Below are 22,388 nucleotides of genomic sequence, written 5' to 3'. Positions count from 1 at the left end.
CAAGGCGGAGGCGGGAATCGAACCCCGACCCTGGAGGTGTGAGGCGAACGTGCTAACCACTAAGCCACCGTGCCTCCTTGATCTTGAAGTTAATAAGACAAAAAGAAAACAGACATAAAAAAACAGAAATTACATACAAAACCAATATAGTATTTGTGTACTGGTGTAAATAAATATGGCATTGATGAAAAGATAGTGGTATACAGTAGGTGAATGAATAGTTAAAGGAATGAAGAGTAACTGAGATCTGATAAACCACAGAAGTCCATTATTGGGCTAGTTTTGCCTTACTTAGGGTAACATAACCAATAAAAGCATGTTCTTTCACCTTTGTTTATATCTTGAGTTTGCACCTTGAATTTTTTTAAACAGTACGTATTAATTTTGCCCAATTAACTCAATAAACTTTGTTCTGTCTAGGACATGACTTGGTGACAAGACAGACAGTACTGCTTTGATTTGTATTGTACACCAACTGTGAGCTGCACTTGAACATCGGATGTGGAGATTAAAAGGAAAGAGGTAATGGTGTGATCACTTACTGTTTCTGAGTAAGAAAAATGAATGGTATGATCCATGGCAACTCAAGATTGTTCCTCTGACTTCACAAAAGTTAAATCAGTGTTCTTTTAGCTAACCCACACCAAGCAGGAAGAAACACTGTACAAACCAGCCTTAACATTAACGGTTAGAAAGAACATCAGTCACAGTTGCACTGCAGGTTCTCACCACTCTCCAGTCACTACAGTGTTTCCTGAATGAACCTCTAGACGGTTAAACAAGCCACACTGATTTATTAAGATTAATATTCTTAATAAAAAGCAAAACAAACAAACATCTGAGCAGCTGTACAGGGCCTGAGTGAGGCCTGAAGCCCTGCAGCTTCAGTCAGTCATCATGAGAGACATAAGACATATGAGCCAGGTGAAGACTTTGCGCATTGCCTGGACAAACACAATATGCGATACAAACTATACAAAAAATAGAAATGAATAACAGTGAAAGACTTACACTGAATCGTAGAGTAACTGTCCATTGGACTAATTCAATAATCCAGATGTTGAGAAGAGAAGAGTAGGAGGATCACGGAGCATCACAGCACATCTCTCTCTTTCTCTCTCTCACACGTTCTCCCTCTCTCTCTCTCTCTCCCTCTCTCACACACGTTCTCCCTCTCTGTCTCTCTCTCTCTCACACACACACACTCTCTCTCACACACACACACACTCTCTCCTATCCTTTTCTCTTTCTCTCTCTCTGTCTCTCTCTCTCCCCCCTCTCTCGCACACTCTATCTCTCTCTCTCTCTCTCTCCCTCCCTCTCTCACACACACACTCTCTTCTATCCTTTTCTCTCTCTCTCTCTCTCTCTCTCTCTCTCTCTCTCTCTCTCTCTCTCTCTAATACAACACTCTCCACATCATCCGCATCGAAGCCCGGTCATCACATGAGCATCTTACTGTCAGGGAATAAACCAAGTCGCTCATTATCATCCCCAGTAGAAGAATTGAAGTTCATGTTCAATTCATGAACTGCAGGCTTTTCTCCTCCTCACGCAGTAAAAAGACTCCTATATAAAAACCAAGACTCATAATTATCCTAATAATATTATCAAGACGCCCGGACTTCATCGGTTTATTATGATATCTTCCTTCTGTCTAATTCCGGCCATATTTAGCTATTTATATCCACACTACAGAGAGCGCACGAAGCGGTGAAGTCCTCTTCTCCACCTTCTTCACCGTTACAGGAGAGGGAGGAGGAGCAGGAGGAGAGCAGACCGGTGTGTACCGAGAAAACCCGACGCTGTCAAAAATAGACTGTTCAGCCAAACTGCGCATGCGCGGACGAATTGCGCGTGCGCAGTGTGTAAAAGTTGACTGAAAAAGTCGCAATGTTGCACCTGCTAGTAAAACCGGTGATCTATGCTAATTGGTTAACCCCCCCCCCCCCCCCCCCAAAAAAAAAGTAAATAAAAAATACAAAAAAATAAAATGAATAAAAAAAAATGTTGCTATGATAGATTTGATAGATTGATATGTGAACAGTTTGCATGTGAAGGAACCTGACAGTTTTTATTTTTACACTATTTGTTTTTTTTTCCTCCAAATATTGTTGCCAAATGTTGGAAGCTCACAGTCTTTATTAACAATTACTAACTTTATTAACAATTTAGAGGCTCAAACCTGCTCCAGCATGACAATGCCCCTGTGCACAAAGCAGGCCATAAAGGTGAACCCTGTGTACCAAAAACTACCCGTAACAAAAAATATCTGGGATCAGAAATAGTGTTTATTAGTGTGTCCCACGTTGTAGTGTGAGAAGTAAGACGACGATCCCAAAAGCTACCCAGATGGTCTATTATTTCTGGTACATTTCTGAAGATTCCTGATTTCTGGATCCTTGCCGAGCTTTTTCATCTAGTATTACCCACAACTCCATGTGCAAGGGAGGAGATGTTTTGTGACGTTTGCTTCGTGCATTTTAGACACATTTTAGAGAGGCGTATATGAAATGTGAAAAAATAAACCAAGGGATTGGTGAATTAAATTATACAGAACTAAATATATAAGGAATTATGGATGAAGAAAATCTAAAATGTATGTAATGAAGAGTGTGCTTACGATGACAGTGCATGAAACTAGGTGAAAATCCTTTGCTACGCACTGAAATGTATATGCATTTCTTCAAAAAAAGAATTTGAATAATTTCATAGCACAATATAAGTAGGCAAACTGGCATGCAGCAATGATTTGCTACTAATGATTTGGTTGGAGTGGAAGAACTTGATTAGCCTGCAGACAGCTCTACCAGAACCCAGAACCTGTGGTCATGTGTTCCTAAAAGGTTAATGTACATGACCTAAATTAACTTAATGGATATTTTGCAATAATCCATCCATCAACTTTATCCATTCATCCAACCATCTCTGAGGTGCAAAGCAAATACACTTATATATTTTGTTAGAGTTACATTTTATACATCACCAGAGCCAAAGGATGTGTGCTGCATCACCTGTGATAATTTTACCTTATGAAAAGCATGTCACAGCATGTCAATGTTTCTAATCAAATATGCAATATAGGAACGCTATTAAAATTAGTTAACAAATAAATAAGTAATTAGTAATTATACTTATAATTATATTATAATAATTTAATAATATAATTACACTGTATGTATTCCATACAGAGTGCCTTATTATTATTCCATTATTGTGAATTATAATCCACAATTTGTGTTTCGATCTGTACTATGGATTTCCTTTAAAACCAAGACAAAGGCAGTATAGGAAGCTAAAAGGAAATCCCTGCAGTAGAGGAAGAGGTCTTGCTGAGATTACCGCAGCATCAACACTCATAGCAAATGAAGCTCAAAGTAATATGTAAATAAATACAGACAGCAAAACCTGAAAAAAAACAGGCTTGTTACATTTATTTAAAATAACTAGGCTCACACAAACTGATCTTATTTCTCTTTACTTTTGAATGGCAAAACTGCATTGTCTTTTCTAATGCACAGTTTTCCAGCTCCCTTTCCCACAAACAGATACATTTGTGTTGGGTCACTAGAAAGAAAAAAATCTCTTCTGTCACATTTGTTTACACCAGCTGCACTCAAGTCATGCAACCAATTAAAGATGCAGACGCAGTGTTTTATACTGAGAAGTAGGCAATTAGCATTACAACACCTAACTGACACAGCAAGACAGCAAGCGAAGTGTATTGTGTAGGGTATTAGCTCACCAATACACAGAGATAAACAAACAAAATTGTTTCAGAGGACCGGACCTGACAAGTGTGTTTTTAATTTCCCATGGTGAAGAGTTAATATTACTAAAATCATCAGTTTGGTGTCATTATTGAGACAGACAGAAACAAACTTCTAATGTGTTTGCACGAATATCAGATGTTTGCTCAAAAAATAGACCTTAGTATTAATTTATCTTTAATGAATATAAAATTGGTTCTAACATTAGTTATATCAAGTTAAAGAAAATCATGATAGTACACAAGCTGTCACTGTCAGTGATTATCTGTTAGTAATAGACTTAGCATTTCTCATACTGATTTTCAAATCAATGTAAACATACTACATATATAGCACAGTTGTTAAATATTAATCACACTTATACCACCACACCAATTAAGTTTATAATTTGATTGGGCAGAAAGCGTTTATTAAGTTTCTATAAAAGCAGCTCTGACAATACCAATGGCTGTAATTAAAATTAATTATTTATAATAATATGTTTTCTTTTAATATGATATAATTCCAATAGTAACACTGCATTCATAAGATACACATTTTCTGAAATCTAAGATAGTATTATCTAAGTATTGCTATTTTATCTCTGTCAGTGATTTTTTACAATCAGTAAAAATGTTCAGTTAAGTCTTCAGGACAGTGAACTTTCCAGTTTATCACATTTCATCTGCATTTTATTTTTGTCTTATTAGAAAATTGTTATTGTTGGCAAATCACTTTGGTATAAGAAGAATAAAACACTTCAGGAAATAGTATCATAGAAAAAGTGAACTTAGTTCCTCCTAGTTGTTAATTATTTACCAACAAGACCCACATATTAATTAATACATATCCAATTCAATTACTTGTCCTAAACAATTGTATAGAAATATATCTAGATTTCATTAAATTGTGTCATTGATGTATATAAACACTTATTTAAAGATCTAAAACTGAACAGATAACAGGGAGCTTTGGCAGTAAATGTATATTGGGGCACTGAATTTCATTTGAGCACTGACAAAATAATATTGGTAGTACTGCAAATAAAAGTCTTATTGCAAAAATGACCACAGCATTTCTGGGGAAAATCACATTTCTTCTACTTAGTGTTACTCTTGCTGTGTTTTTATTCAAAATACCGTTACAAAGCACTGACAACAGAGAGTGCTTCAATAAATGTTACATAAAAAGCTCATTACAAAAAGCTTCAGCATATCAATAATTAACTATTACAATTATTTTGTACTACTACTCATCTACAACTGATAGGAAAGTATTTCAGTAACATAATATCTATCGAGCTAAATCAAAATTCACATTCAAACTCGCATTTCATGATACCTTTTAGCACAGCATCCTCTGCATGACACGAAGCATCATGGCTCTAAGCCTTATAGTATGACAGACATAACAAAGACAAAGCAATTAAGCATAAACGTAAAGGATTTTGGCTTCAACAACATCACCTCAGAATTACAAACTAATTATTTAAGAACAGCATTATTCAATATTCCGATTCCTTTTGTAAATATTAATTATGGAAAATGTTTTATAGCCAAACTCTGTTACTTGAACAGATATACTGTGACATATTTCTGACACAGAATATAATCTCATGAAACCCTTGAAGCCCTTTAGCTGTCATTAGCAATGCTAATTATTTAATATTTGTGAACAAAATTATGAACATGAGTTTAATGTAAACATCCTCTCAGTAATCTGGTTAAAATAGCCTAGATTAGCCAGAGGTTAGCACTGACAATAAATATTCATAAACATTTATGACTACAACTTGAAAATCTTCTCAGAAAATCTTATTTTAACTAACTAGCTACTGTTAGCAATGAAAATTATGAACGTTTAAAATTTTGATTGAAAAATCCATTTAATGATCTTGCTAAAATAAGCAAATCTCTAGCAAATCTTTTAGACACCCTGTCAGTATAGTTAGCTAATGTTAGCAGTGAAAATAAAGAATGTTGATAGATTTGATTTAAAAATGCACTCAACAGTCTGTTTCAGTTAGCCTAGAATAGCCAGGGTTTGTAAGTATTCCATTACATAAAAGTTAAAATAAAGATTACCTGCCTTAGTTTGCAAAACACGTCAAAATGTGCTTTCCTCAATTCTCTGAAAGTTACATAGTTAAACATTTATGCTACACTAAGTTAATTTGGACACTTTTAGCTTCTCTTTGTTTTCTGCACTCAAAGCTGGCAAGCTATTATAAATATGATTCCTCTGTGAAATGCCTTCAGAGCTCCTAAAGGGATTACGTTGTCCACTGGCTCAAGCAATACGGTATGTGGTGCGGAGTGCTAAATTAAGACATCATAGATGAATTAGGATTCTTTATAGAAGGAGAAGTCTTACCCTCCATTCCTTTGATTCCCCATATATGTAAAATCACAAAACTGAAATATCAGGAGAAAGGCCAAAAAAATTCTAATTTAAAAATAAGATTAAGTAAATTAATTTTAACATGTAACTGCATCTTCAGTTTATACTCACTGTACAATTCATCATATCCGTCTTCTCACAAATGGTCCAGTTAAAATAAAATCAGGATTGATCCAAAACAAAATAAATGAAGCTAAAATAATGGAACACAACACAAAACTGAAGACTAAGCAGTCTTAAGAAAGTAAGAATTATTATAAAATCCAAAAAAAACAGTATTCAGTAGAAAGTGGTTAAAACCAAAAACAAAAACCAAGTCGCAAAAACAGACAAACAGTGTCTTATTGCTAGTTCTGTGTTCAGTCAGATTTAGCTTAGCTGAGTTTGACTGCTGTTTTCCTTGTGTAAGCACAGACAAGCTGGACAGCACTATACACCACTGCAGCAGCATCACTCTGGGATCTGCGTTATAGGTTTCAATCCCCATAAGAGCACTCAGCTGCCAGTTGTTTTATTAAAAGATCTGCATTATCTTCCCTTTCCCCAGATAGGCCTTTTAATGCTGAGATCAGGATCTTGGCACAGTACCTGTGAAACGTGCATTACAGATGGATGTCTGGGCAGATACTGGCAGTGAGTTCAGCTAAGTGAACTGTTCTCTAAGGGCCAATGGATTACTCCAGCCTAACTGAATTACATGACACTTCTCAGTACATACAGTACCAACACTTACAATGTGACCGTTAATAATATCAAGTAAATAACCAAAGCAATTGTTCACCATTTTATGGATTCTTAAAGCATAATATGGGTATTGGGACTTTTACAAAATGTGATGATGGTAAACTACAGCTTCTATGAAGTTACAGATTCTTTGCAACAAAACTGTATCTTCTAACACAAATGTTTTATTAATATATACAGCATTTAGTAGACACCGTTATCCAGACCAGCTTAAATTTATACAATTGAGCAGTTGAGGATTAAGGGCCTTGCCCAGGCACACAGCTACAGTATGGCAGTTTAGTAGTCCTAGGATTTAAACTCACAACCTTCCAAACAGTAGCCCAATATCTTATCCACTGAGGTACCACTACTACAAACATTTAGCAATATGTACACCCTTATCTACAAAAGCATAAATGATCCTTTACCAACATTCACTATTTTTTTCTTAAGAAAATAATTAGTGCAACTCCAAAGTATAATTTTGTCATTGTTTTCTGGCTGCTAGGCACAGAAGCAGAATAATCCAGAGAAAAATCCTCAATCCTAAAAAAAAACCCCTACTGCATTCCATTTCCAATGCACTGACAAAAACCTTAACATGACCTTCAAAATTTTTCTGATAAGACTCATCTTTTCTGGCAGTTACAACACCAAGGGAATTCCAAGATAAGACCTCTTACTCTCACCAGAACCTTGCATCAGAACCTTGTACATAAAGATGTACAAAGTAAAAAGTGCACATGCATACTGTATATCGTGACAGTTTTTCTCGGCAAACAACTTTTGTTAGTAGAAGTTCGGTTTCAGTCTGTAAAGTTACACTGAAGACTTAACTTACAAATATTTTCCCTTTTTCAGTAATCTAATGTCAACTGCCAGACAACAAATCAATAAAGAAATAAAGTTTTAAACATTTTTTTATTATCAGTGTTATTAAAGGCATCGATCAGTTGTAGCATTTGTATTATTGTATAACACTTGCAAGCCTAATTGCATTCACAACACTATTATATCTAATATTCTATGTTCATTTCTTTTTCCTTTTCATGATTTACATTAACTGAACTATAAATTTAGTCCAGAAATGGTTTTAATCCAAATCCAGAAGACAGTTTTAATATGAGAGATTTGGATTTACTTAAGTCTCTAAAGTATACTTCATACATTCACACATTCATCACTTCATCAGTTGTTTTTGTTCTTTTGGCTGTGCCCCAATCGGGGTCGCCAAAGCAGATCACCTGGTCATCATATTTGACTGGCACATGTTTTACTCAGGACACCCTAACTGAAGCAACCCTCCCATTTTTATCCAGGCTTGGGGCCGGCACAAAGAATTAACTACTTAGTGGCTGGATTTTCCAAATTATAAATCCATTTAAAACTTCTCATGTTCAACTGTGCTCCTTTTTTCCAGGAGAACAAAATCTCCTGAAAATGCCCCGGGCGGGAGTGGGCGGTCAGAAAATTTAGCGGGAGATCCGCGGGATCCGGTGGGATTTGGCGTGTAGCCTAATAATAAGAATGGAGTCAACACATGACGTTGAGAAGAAGATTAAAGCGGCTGTTTACTTGACAAAAAGCAAAGCAAGGCAAGTCAGACATCTGGACACAATTCTCAATTGTCACTGAAAAAAATGGGAAAGAGTTAAACTTCGTAAGTTGCAATAAATGTGCAAAAGTGTTCATTTACAACAGACATAAATCTGGCACGTCTGGCCTGAGGCGACATACCTGCACAGTTCTCAGTGGTCAAAGCAAGCTCTCATTCTCCAATAAAGCACTTCCTGCTCACGTTAAGCAAGATACTATGGAAAAATGTGTCGCACTTTGCTGTAAAGATATTAGACCGTATGACATTGTTGCCGGGAATGGCTTTGTTGACATAGTTCAGCACTTTGTTAACGTAGCCGCTAAATTTGGTACATTTGATGTGAGAGATGCGCTGCCACATCCAACCACTGTGTCTCGACATATTGAGGAAAAAGCACAGTTGTTAACAGTTAATCATTTGGTGCATGTCTGTGTATCATGCAGTAAGTTTAAAAAATGAGATGCCGCTAGTTGTGGTTTTGTTAAAACGGTTAATGTTTTATAATAAAAAACAAATGTTTTTTTCAGGTGTGTTGATTTGGTTTAGTATTCATTTAAATAAGATAAATGAATACTAAACCAAATCAACACACCTGAAAAAAACATTTGTTTTTTATTATAAAACATTAATAAACATTAAAACGTGGGTGGGAGTGGACACAAACATTGCGGGTGCGGGCGGGAGTGGAACATGCAGCTTGCGGGCGTGGGCGGTCCTGGTCAGAAATTCAGCAGGAGCGGGCGGGTGCGGGTTTATAAAAACAGTCCCGCGCAGGGCTCTAATATGGGGTACCTCAAGAGTCAGTTTTAGGACCGCTGCTTTTTTTCAGTATACATGCTTCCCTTGGCAAATATCATTAGAAGGCATGGGATTAGTTTCCATTGTTGGCTGATGATATCCAGTTTCATATCGCATCAAAACCAGATGAAATATCTAAATTACCAGGACAAAAAAAAATGATCATATAGCCACAATTTTATTATCTTTACACTGGCTACCTATTAAGATTTAGAATTGATTACAAACTGTTGGTACTTACGTACAAGGCTCTAAATAGCTTAGCTCCCATGTATTCTAACACACTACAATCTGTCACACTCTTTGCAATCACAAAACTCAGAAATTCTGGTAGTTCTGGTAGTTCTGCTTTGAGACAATGTCCATTTTTAAAAATTCAATACAAATAAATTTGAACTGAATTGAATTTTCTTCCTGCCTGGGGATCGAACCTGGGCTGTGGCAATAAGAACATCAAATCAGCAGTAATTACTTTATACTGATCAGGGTTGTGGTGGTTCTGAAACCTATCCCTGGAACACTGGATGAGAAGCAGGGGTGAGATGGAATACTAGTCTGTTGCAGGGCACCATACATAACCATGTTCACGCATTCATTCACACTCTTGAGCATAGCTAATCCACCCACAAGAATGATTTTGAAAAATATAAGGATACCAGGAATCCAGGATGAAACACATGCATCCACTGGGAGAACATGAGAAATTCCACAATGACTCAGGTTCATTCTGGGATTTTTCCAGGAGTTATGTGGCGTAGCTACCCACTGCAAGACATGCTTCATCCCCTGGACATAAAAATTGTCGCTAATGGTAACATGAATTCAGAAAACACTGAGTAGGAGGGACCAAGTGAGAAAAAAATATAATATTTAATTGTAGACAATGTAATCTTCCATTTATAATAACCAGGTATGAAACCATCTTCACTAAATAGTTCACAATGCTGAGTGCAATACATTCATTCATTCATTCATTCATCTTCTACCGCTTATCCGAACTACCTCGGGTCACGGGGAGCCTGTGCCTATCTCAGGCGTCATTGGGCATCAAGGCAGGATACACCCTGGACAGAGTGCCAACCCATCGGAGGGCACACACACTCTCATTCACTCACGCACTCACACACTATGGACAATTTTCCAGAGATGCCAATCAACCTACCATGCATGTCTTTGGACCGGGGGAGGAAACCAGAGTACCTGGAGGAAACCAGGCACAAGGAGAACATGCAAACTCCACACACACAAGGCGGAGGCGGGAATCGAACCCCGACCCTGGAGGTGTGAGGCGAACGTGCTAACCACTAAGCCACCGTGCTCCCCTGAGTGCAATACAGTATCAGCAATGTTACAGGTATAATACTATATTTGAACCATAGACTGTTCATCAATACCAACAATGGGAAGAATGTATTTGCCAAATTTGTCAAGATTGTAAGACATTTTGTTAAGTGTCATGACAACTTTATATAAGCAAAATGTTTTGCTTCAAAGAATGTGAATCTGCCAAGTTTCCTGTATGTTTCCTGTGTGTCAGAAAGTTTTTATTTAAGGTTTCGTCAATGCTCCTACAACAATGTTTTAAAATTTGTTTTTGTCAAACAAGGCTTTGTGAGATGGCTTTCCACACTGTGGAGTTGATTATTTCCCTTTACGCTGTAAAACATGATAGCCCAATATGTTATGTGCACTTATTTCCTCTTTTTTTCTCCAATTGTCATGACAGATTCTGGATATTGAACTCAAGTTTATAAGTTTTCACAAGAGACACTTTAAGTAATCCATTGTGAGTTTACCCCCATTTTTAAGGCAGCAGGTCCTTTCATTAAATTCACAAGTTTACCACGACTGAAATATTTTACAGTGTAACAGCCCATATAAAGTGTTTTACTCCTATAATATCATAGAAATGTCACTGATCATTATGTTACATGTTACATGTTATCTAAAGAACAACACATTATAATTTTAATAAATTTATAGTTATATTTAATGTTGTGGAAGGTACACAAGAGAAGTTAATTCCTGTTATCTCACATTAGAGCAACTAGAAACAGTCATCTTCCCTCTATTTTTCCTCTGTCCTACAGTTAATAAGACAAATTGTTGTGTTACTAAGAAGCTAGAAAGCACAAAGCCCCCTGTCATGAAGTCTCTCAGGGGTTAGAAAGCTGTATAAAGTTGCATCTTTATCTCTGACACTGGAGACCTCTTCCAAAAAAGTGAAATTAATGCCTCCTTAACAAAAGATTCCAAACCATATGTTTTTCTTTGTTAAATACAAAAAGAATGCAATTTTAATCCACTTGTTATTGGACTTGCCCAAACCCATGGAGAATGACAAAATGAGTCCATTCATATAAATCTGTGATTTACCTTCCAGCCAGAACCAGTGTCAGAGCTGCTGTTACAGGAATTTAATCAACACCTTCTGATCAATTAGATTTAAGCATTCAGCAGTGCAATGGTATAGAATGTTACAGCCAAACCTTCTGAGAATCTGTGTAATACTGTGTGATCATTTCTGAATGTTGTAATAATGTACTTGTTTACCTACAAAATTGCATTAAATGTCCCTGAGATGAAAAGCAGGAAAAAATCTATTGCACAACCTGAATTAAATAAATAAATTACAATCACAATTGAAATTTATCAGGTTCTTCCTTAGTTAGGCTGGTTTTGCCTGTTCTTCTTCCTGGAATGACTAATTTGCCTGAATTAACCTTGCCTGTGCCCTGCGATGGGTTGGCACTCCGTCCAGGGTGTATCCTGCCTTGATGCCCAATGACGCCTGAGATAGGCACAGGCTCCCCGTGACCCGAGGTAGTTCGGATAAGCGATAGAAGATGAATGAATGAATGAACCTTGCCTGTGTTTTTAAAATCTCTGCCTGTTTTGACAATGAATCCTGATGTTAAAAGTCTATATTAACACTGCATTTGCACCCCAACTCCTGTTTCTCCAGCACAGAGATTTACCAGCCGATTCAATAACTGCATACACAGCAACCGCTTTTCATTGATCCTTTCTCATGAAGCTCTGTTCATGGTATTATTAGAAAGGCTCCAAACAAGGGAGCTGAATATAATTAATCCCAACATAACTATTAACTCAGCACTTCCTTTTAAAGCTCTGTGAAGGTTTCCTGAAGGCCTACACATCCATGCATCCCTACCTTAGTGCTTATCCTACACAGGGTCCCAGGGAGCCAGGAACCTTTCCGAGTGGCTTCAGGGGACAAGGCTAGAAAAAACCTGGATGAGGAGCCAAGTCATCTCAGGGTGCAACTTAAGACACACTACGGACAATTTAGAGATGCCAGTCAACCGACAAAACATGTCTTTGTTCTGGGAAAGGAATAAGAAACCCCTGAAACTTGAGGAGAACAAGCTGGTATCGCACCCCAACCTCAGAGTAAAACAAAAATTTATTAATACATAAGTCCATAAATGTAAATTTAGCTTTTACTATCGCTTTGATCACAGCGACTAGTCAAATCAACCAAATCGGCAAGTCATTTTTCACTTCAAAGGTAATTGAGGCTATAGCAATAAACTTTTAATTTCTTGTTCTAATTAGTGTAAACCCATTTAAAGGTTCTTTTTAGTTTTACATTTTTTAAGTTTGCAATGCAGTTGTAACTCTTGTAAATATCTGTATTTTACAAATTATGTACATAAAGTAAATTATTATTAAAATACGGAATGCTATGACATCATGAACTAAATTTCATTAAAACAACAAGGAAATGACCTAAACTAGACTAATACAACATTTTTTGAATGAAAGATTATATCCACAGAACTGTATAATGCACTTAATTCCACCTAATAATCCGTGTCTTAAGCATCTGAATACTATGAACACTATATTCATATCTATGCTCATATCTTTCCAGTCAGCTCTCTGTTACCATGGTAACCTTGTCTCATGCCCTGTTCTCTCAGACTGAGTGTTAAACTAAACTACAATGGTAAGGGACACAGGATCAGAAACTTGTCTCATGGCATTCAGATCAACTATGTGATGATTCAACTAAATGATGATTAGGTGAAAAATAAAGAACATACTCAAAGTACCTGCTATAAATCCTTTCTTTCTTTCTTTCTTTCTTTCTTTCTTTCTTTCTTTCTTTCTTTTCTTTCTTTCTTTCTTTCTTTCTTTCTTTCTTTCTTTCTTTCTCTTTTTTTCAATACAAACTGAAAATACACTGAACCTCAAAGTACCATAAGTTCAAACAGCAAACAGATCAAAAGATAAAAAGACTATCAGAAATTTGTCTCCAAACAAGCTCTGTTATAGAAAGTAATAGTGTTTTACAGACTCAACCGAGGTAGAGTATTGGCTCTCACAGAGGGCAGAGAGAGTGTAGAGCTACACTTCGTAGATCTTCTAGGTTAAACCTGTCCACTTGAAGTAGAATATAATGTAGCGGATATCCTGGGATCATTGTCTCTTTCAGAAGATTAATGGCTGCTTCTTGTTCTTGCTTTTTTTTTTTTTTTTTTAATGTAACTGGTAGAAGAAGTGAGTGTGTGCCTTGTCTGGGACAGCTCACTATTTCCTGCTACGCTCTTAGAAAAAAAGGGTTGTAAGTTCAAGGGTTTCCTCTTGAGAAATCCTTAAAGGTTGTTTGTAGAACCCTATAAAAGAGTGTTTTCCGATCAGAAACATCAGACATAAAACTTATTTTGGAAGCAAAGAACCTTTAAAGTGAAAGAAATCTAAAAACACACTTTATATCACTTGGCCTGAGGGAAAATGCTAATCCTTATCTTTATTCAAAAAAGAACACAGATTGTGAGAACATGCCAGTTCATATATATATAGCACCATGTTGCAAATTTTAACAATCTAGCAAGCTAACTAGCAGATAACAGCTAAGTAGCATATCATTTAACCTTAGCTACAAGACCTGCCTTTATGTTGTATTTAATTATTTCTGTTTATTAATTATCTTGTCATTACTTTACAAACATCAGTGTTATTGCAATTTTAGTAGTGGCTAATATACCTAATTTACAGGCAGGAAGCCAAAGACGCATAAAAAATAACATAAGACGTTCCATATAAACAAATGTGAACTGTAGGATAAATATAAATGACAATAAATAGCATGGACCTGTCAAATATATTTTCTATTTATTTTTTTATTACAGAATGATTCCCTATAAAATATATATAGAGGGATCCAAACTTCATTTAAAATTGGAAAATAAACAGAAGGTTGAAAATACTTTAAATGTTGAAATATTGAATATAAAGTATGCAAATATCTCGATCTAAATAATTTATATAAATTTCATATCTTTAGTAATTAATATTCACATATCTGCACTCGTATGGTTTTTACAAATCCTTGTGGCATCCATGACAGCTCGAGTGCCCACTGTCATTAAAGAAAAAAGGGGACAGAGCAAATTCTCTTAAGGTCATGTAAATATTCAACTGATTCTACATTTCACTTAAGTTGTTGTCAGTAATATAATTCAAATAAAAAAATGCAAAATAGAAGTATTTTTACTAGGGCTCCCAGACTTTTGGACCTCACTGTGGCTATAGCATGCTATGTGTGCAGTTGTGCCTCAGTGGTTAAGGCTGTGGGTTACTGATCAGAAGGTCAAGGCTGCTGCTGTTGGGCCCTCAAAGCAAAGCCCTCAACCCTCTCTCCTCCAGAGGTGCCAGATCATGTCTGACCCTGTGCTCTGACTCCAGCTAACAAGCCGGGATACATGAAGAGAAGAATTTCACTATGCTGTGCTTCTTGCTGCATGGTTTGATCAGCAATTAAGCTCTAGATAGGAAGGCATTTTGATATGTTGATATGCCGTATAACCTCACCTTGAAGCAGCATCAGTACTAATTTATGTCTGCTCAATGTGTATGATTTATAGCCACAGACTGGAGATACCACACAGTCCTCAGTCTTTTGAGCCTCCTCAAAAAAGTATCAGATCGGCATGATTAATTTGTTAGATAACTTTCTACTTTCTCATCAGAATAAGGTTTTTGTGATTGTTGTACAAACTCTGCTTATTGCGGTGTTTATTCTGAGGTGTTTTTTCCGATAGGAATGGGAACACTTACTCATCTAGTTGGAATCTTGCTGTCTGAAGAATACAGGGTTAAACCGTGGGCAATGACCGGAAGCAGATCCATTGCATATTTGTACAAAAGCTAAAATGAGATATTAATAATTCCTCCTGTTTGTCTGAGCAGAGTTTTCATCTCCGTTATAGCATAAAGATCATTATGCCACACTGGCACTGAGAGAGCATAAATAACCAGAGAAGAATTCACACTATGGGCTGCTCAATCCAACACTTTGGATTTCTCTTTTTTTCAGCTGAATGAGGTAGTGGAGGCTCAATGATCAGATGATTGAGGGTTTCAAGCACCAGCACTGCCAGGATGCCCCAGTTGGGCCCTTTAGCCAGGCCCTTAACCCTTTATTGTTCCAGAGGTGCTGTATCTTGGCTGGTCCTGTGCTCTACCTACTGTTTTCTAACAAGCTGGAAAATGTAAATAAAAGAATGTGCTATAATGCATGTATTGTAGGAGGCTTCTTCTCCTTTTTTGTCTTCTTCTTCTTCTTCTTCTTCTTCTTCTTCTTCTTCATCTTCTGTATTATAAAACTCTCTGCTGTTGGCATCGTTAATTATTTTACACACCTCGCTCCTGAAGAGTTTGCCAACAAATCTGAAATTGATGCATTCTTCTCATTGAAACCATAATTTTTTTGTACTACCCTCTAAGGTTTATCTGTAGCTTTAATAACTTCTCATCTGCTCATGGGTGTCTAGTATATAAATCTAGTTAGGATTGAAGTCTGAGAGCTTATTCACCTGTTGAATTGGTAAACAGAGCAAAAGGTGGGAATTGTTTATCAATTTCAAGCTTCACAGTAAAAAAGGGTTTAAAGACATCCAGAACAAGCAGCATGTTAAATATTGTCCGTATTTAAACATTAATATGTAGAGTGTCAAAACAAGGCATCATCATTCCTTTAATATTATTTGTATCATTGTTGCTGTATACTGTATAGTGGACCATAGCAAGAAAGATGTAAGAAGTTATTCTGTAATCCATTTACAGCATTTGGCAGATTTACATTTACAGCATTTGGCAGACGCCCTCATACAGAGCGACATACATAAGTGCTTAAATCTCTAACATTGAATAATCCAACACAATATTCACAAGATATGTTACTCTCACCTCTGTTCCAGGTCCAGTCTAAAGTTGTTAATATAAAGAACCTTGTTTATAAATGTTTTAATCCTTTTTTTATCTAATTAGTAGCAATATGGCACAATAGATATTTTATAGAATCAGACACACCAGTGTTACTGATGTCTGGATCTGGTATGATTAAATGAAAAAAAAAAACAGTTAATATCAGGGACTTCAAAACACCTGACAAAGATGTCATTCATTACAGATTCATATGTCAAATGATCTTACAGCAAGAATCTGCATATTCTGATCTTAAAAAGTATATATCCTATGGAAAATGTGTACAGGTTTGCAGGTCTGTCTATTATTGGAGAGGACCATTTTTCTTATAAGAATAAAAACTGCATTCAGTCTCTCATTACATCTCTTGGCTTATCAAGACAGCCTGAGGTAGACTTGTTAATCATTTGGCTGTGTGCCAGGGCACTTCTCTCTGGCAAAGCAATACTCTAGTCTCTGAGGTGTTCGAGAAAGCCACAGTCTCTCTACTCTTTGGCTATTGTTTAATGATCAGATGTGAGTTGTTTCTTTCAGATAATGGCGCTGGCCTATTGAAAAGCAAGTGTGCATGCCAAATGAAATATCTACTCTGATTAGTTCAGCTGTGAAGAAGCAACAGATAACATATAAGGTCAACCTTGTATAAAATTACACAGCTTTCGAATGTGATGTGTAGTACTGGAACATTTGCTCATTTGGCTGATAAAACGTAATAAAAATCTTGAACAAGATGGCCACTTATTCCTTTGGGGATGTGATAAAGGTTATGTAAGGTACAGGGTCCCAACCCTGGTCCTGGAGTACCTCATGTCCTGCTATGTTAGAAGCTACGTCCAAATGTATCCTGTCAATTACAGTATGGTGAATTTTTAAAATGTTGACAAATAAATCACACAGTGTAGGCTTAATTAAAAGACATTTATAAAACGTCTTGTCTACTGGAGCTTTGTCAACAATTGTAACCTTTGCGGACATACGCCGCAGATGGCGAGGATCGGACAAAAAAACTTAAATTTAACATAACAAAACCTAAACATGAAAACCATAAGTAATAAACAAAACATAACCTTGACATGACAACATTTTATGGCTCGCACATGACAGCGTTAACAGATACGACAATAACAACAATGTCTTTTAAAAACAAAGAGAACAAGGCAGGCATATATAATGCAACTAATCAGGATAAATAAGGACAGGTAAGGGTGTAGCACTGCCCACATAGAAACAATAAGTGGTCTGGCAGGGAATTGTGCAAGCTCCTGACAACAATCTTGCAAATCTTTTATCTCATCCATCAATGCTTGGTAGCTTGCCTCTCCGCTGATAGTTAAGCAAAGCCACAAGTATTGAGTTCATGAAGTTTCAGCATACTGCACTTCATTCTTTCAATTGAATACTTGCATCATCAATGTACGTGGATTGTACTTCTTGTTGCAATTTTCAGTGTGAACACACTACTAACTAATTTATATTAGAAAATAGCATAGAATTGTGCATAGAAGTATGCTATTTGGAACACACCTAGTGTTTAACTGTTAACTAATCAGCTAATAAATATTCATTCTCAAGTAGAAAGTGGGTGTGACAGAACTGGAAAAACATTAATATGTGCAGGGCAGGTGTTTTTCCCAGGTTTGTGAATATGTGATGTTAAGGATAAAACATGGTGGTGATATGACGCAGCCACACGAAAAGTAAAGATATTTGCCATTACCACCCTGAAATGAATTATTTTCCTATAACAGCATGTCTTGATTTTTTTGTACCTTGTATACCACAGGTTTAGCCAACGAGCACTTTTTATTCATTTATTGTTACTTTAATATGTTGGGAAATCTGTGAATTATGTCGGTTACTCTTTACATTATAGTAGCTAAAACAGTCGTTTCTAAACCAGTCTCTCTCTCTCTCTCTCTCTCTCTCTCTCTCTCTCTCTCTCTCTCTCTCTCAATCTCTCTCTCGCTCAGTTATTAAGATAAAAATGCAGCTTTTCTTGTTACCACAAAACCAGAAAGCACACAGTCCTCTGAACTGAAAACTTTCAGAAAAAGTTTATTTAAATAAACACATAATATAACAGTGATTTGCCTTGAAACCATAACTAGTCAGAGCTGCTGTAATCGGAACTAAATCAACACCTTCTGACCAATCAGATTCAAGAACTCAGCAGTGCTGCAGTAAAGCTTAAGTCAGCAGGTTCTCCTCTCACTTAACAGGAGTGGTAAAGGAGTGTACCAGAGGTGTAAGAGGCCATCAGTGTGCTGTAGCACCATTTAATAAATCATTTAAGACATTGCTGGGAACTATTCTCAAACTGTGCTTAACAAGGGGAACACAGTCACATAGTATTTATCTTCTTTATAAAGTGAATACACACCTCTGTTTTTTTTATATCCTAGGTTCCTAGGAATTTGTTAAACCGCGTTTTTTAATTTGAATGAATGGAACTGAATGAATAATTGAGTATGCATGCCTATGTTCCTGATTCTGCCCATTTAATGTGCTTCAGATTTGTATTTTAGTTTCCCTTACCATGGTCTTACTGTTAAGACAAGCTAAAACGACAAAAATACAAATAAAATACAACTTATATAAATAGAGGTAATGGCTATATGTTGCACAATTGACATTTATCCATTCATTTTCAGGAATTTTTGCCATGGATCCAAATCCTGTTCCTGGGAACACTGGGCATGAGACCGGAATACACCCTGGAAGGGATACCAGTAGATTGCAATGTACCATGCATGCACACAGTCACATGCTCAGTCACACCTAGGTGCAATTTATCTTTAGCCAAATCCACATACACCCATGTTTTTGGAAGGTGAGTGATATCTGGAGAACCACAGAAAACCCCACATAGACACAGGAAGCACATTCACAGACAGTAACCTGAGCTCAGGATCGAACCTGGAGCTGAGAGGCAGGAATGCTACTCCATTGAGAAACTACAAAGCCCAAAATCTTGTATGTGATAATCTCTCTTTTTATTTATTTTTTTTTAGGAAAATAAAATCACTGTAACGCACAGTGTGGCTTCCTTCTCAGTACCCTCTTGTGGCTTATTGCTTTATTTTATGTGTTGAATCATACAGCCATTTGCTTTAGCACTTATTCTGCCAATTTTAGAATTATATGTGTTGCAAATTGAGCATGGAATGGATGTAGTGAATTCTGTTCAAATTCTCACTAGATGTTGTGGCGTTAGCCGAGTTGTAGACCCGATGCACTCAGCCACAAACAGCTCCATAATTTGTTGCCATTTCACTTTCAGATTGACTTCATTCACCAGGAGGAAAAGCTTATAAATGTTGCATTAAATCTTGGTAATTACATTTTTGTAAATAGAAGAAAATCAAATTGCATGAATTCCACTTTTCTTAAAGATAACATAGTGGTGTAGTGTCTCCTACATTAAAATCCCCTGGACCTGTAACATCTAAAATACCAATTAAATCTAGTTTCGAAGTTTGTATTTTAAAGGATTTCAGCTTAATAAAGCTTAAAAAAGGATGAATGGCAGGAGTCTTATGGTTTTCATCACACACCGCATGCCAATTACCTGTACACTCATGTCACAGCTGCATTTCTAAGTTACAACTAATCATTCCTTATTACCTTAACATCTACAATAAGGCTTGCTGTTTGATACTGTGCTTATTTTTGAACAAAAAATAAAGTATGATATTCACATACCTAGGTATAGTCTAGAGATCTAATCAGCATCACAGGCATGTTAAATAAGCAGCAAATTCTTTATGACGGCTTCACCAAAAGGCTCCTGCTGACACAGAGACAGTGAGCGGGTGTCAGATAGAAGGAGCGATTAGATGAACCAGCTTACACCACCTACCACGTTCTCTCTTCAGAGACTCCAGACTTTCTCTCCTCTTGGCTTTACCGCAGCGTAGCTATGCGCCATCTGTCGCTGTTGCCATGGCAACAAGGCCCATTGATCTACATAAAATCACAGACGGAGATATTCTGGTCTGATCTATTAGCATGAGTCAAACGGCATCTCCGTCTTGGCTAACTGGTGGACAGTAGTTTCAGACATCTTTCGGACCGTAATTACCATAATTCTGACCTTTAAATGGAAACTGATAATATAGTCCTTATTCCTGATCATAATAGCTGACACATCTTTAATTCATTCATTATTAAAGGCACCCTGAGCTGAGTAGAAATGAGCAGATCTTAAAGCTACTTGGAATTAGGTTTAACATCGTTTATTAGGAGCCTCAGTGTTTTAAGATGTGCTAATTTCAACCCGGTTCTGGGTTGCTTTATTGGCCGTGAATAAAAGATTTGTCAGCCATTATGAGTAGGAATAAGAACTGGGTAATCAGTTTTCTTCTAGAGGTTTTAGAGATAATTATGTTCAGAAAGAGATAGAAATGACTGATGGTTTTCCAAGACAGCGATGCAATGTGTCCATGACAATGAAATATGTTTGTGGAACAACCATTCCTGGATGAAATGTGTCTTTGTAAATATGTAGTCATGCTGGAAATACAAACCCAAACCCACACACACACACACACACACTCATAAAATCTGCAGAATGTCACAGCAAGGAATCTGAGTTCTAATCTGAGCGAATATGGGGAACTGAGAGTCGAAAAAGTTAATAAGGCCTGAGATTTCTCTATAGAATTCTCTGTAGATCAGTGTAACGAACATGAAAAGAACTTCATGAAGAGATCTTACGTAAGAAGGCTTACAACACTCTTTAAAGTGAAAAATAATTTGCTAGAATCTGGACTTTTCCTGATTATAACACACCTTCTACTCTTTTTCTCTTCTTTTTGCTTAATGAATCTTTTATTTCCATCTAAATGAATGTGAAAGAGAAAAAAAACAGAGCTGGATCTTTTTGACTAAATAAATATGCAGGCTATATTTAACAATCTGTAGCAAAGTAAAACCTCAACAAGCTAGAGGAATGAGCAAGGTGAAACTAAACAGATGTGTTCAATAAGAGCCAGGCATCTCCGTGCAATTTCTCCAATGATTAAATTGACCAATCTCTGAGCTTCAGTCATATGTCTTAGTTAGAGGGCTCTCTGTGGAGGGAGATGTCAAGGAACTCTGATAGAATGCTTTCAGGAGATGCAGAATTATTGATGTGATTCTTTGGTGCATTATATTAATGAAGGCTATGTAAGGAATAGAGCATCAGTGTGGAGTGGTGTGATGACGTTTGATGCGATACACTTATTTTTTACACCTCGATTTTGATTATTTTCCAAAAGTATGATATAGTAAAGTATTAACATATTTCAGGTATCTTAATTCAGAAGATTTTGGCTTTTCTATATTGTCCAACACATCTTACTGCTAATGTCATCACCAGATTAGAGATCTAACCAAATACAAATGCTCTCTCATAATGAGTTCAGATACATACACAGAGATTTAAATGAGATAAACATACATTATGAATAAGATGCAAACTATTTAGGGTATGTTGGATTATTTAAAAAAAGAAAAAAGAAATAGCATGTCCATAAAGGACATTCAGAAGTTTTCAGGGGTAAGTGGTCAGATATTAAGGTTGTAGGTGTGAGAGAAAATGGTCAGTTACAAAGGTTATGGCTGTGAGGCATGGTCAGTGTTATGAAATGTATGGTTATGAGAGAGTGGTTAGTTATGAAGGTTGTGGGTATGAGTGAGCTGTCAGTTATGAAGGTTGTGGGTATGAGTGAGCTATCAGTTATAAAGGTTGTGGATGTGAGTTAGTGGATAGTTATAACGGGTTTGAGGGCGTGATCGGATATAAAAGTTGTGAGTGTGTGTGAGAGCTCAAAAGGTTTGAGACTATGAAAATGTGATTTGCAGTCTGATGCTTTCACTGTATTTATTAATTCATTCTG

General features: G+C 36.5%; 2 protein-coding genes across 11 annotated transcripts in view; one reads left to right on the top strand and one right to left on the bottom strand.

Moving 5' to 3' along the window:
- The window catches only part of shroom2a (shroom family member 2a), a 172,857-nt gene that overhangs the window by 78,005 nt on the left and 72,464 nt on the right, over window positions 1–22,388 (top strand). The window lies entirely within an intron of this gene.
- lrrc7 (leucine rich repeat containing 7) overlaps window positions 1–22,388 on the bottom strand; it is a 133,531-nt gene that overhangs the window by 89,231 nt on the left and 21,912 nt on the right. For 7 of the 10 annotated variants that reach the window (XM_060867648.1, XM_060867655.1, XM_060867654.1 and 4 more), the window contains exon 1: window positions 1,012–1,254. The exons of the other annotated variants lie outside the window; for them this stretch is intronic. In XM_060867648.1, coding sequence (XP_060723631.1) covers window positions 1,012–1,036 — 25 coding nt within the window. In that variant the 5' untranslated portion in view covers window positions 1,037–1,254. Of the gene's footprint in view, window positions 1–1,011; window positions 1,255–22,388 lie in introns of those variants that run through there. 10 annotated transcript variants of the gene reach the window in all.

This window comes from Tachysurus vachellii, chromosome 4, assembly GCF_030014155.1.
Source record: "Tachysurus vachellii isolate PV-2020 chromosome 4, HZAU_Pvac_v1, whole genome shotgun sequence".
NCBI classification, from domain to species: Eukaryota; Metazoa; Chordata; class Actinopteri; order Siluriformes; family Bagridae; genus Tachysurus; species Tachysurus vachellii.
The sequence above is the reverse complement of the archived record's forward strand: the minus strand, read 5'-3'. Positions and strand labels throughout refer to the sequence as shown.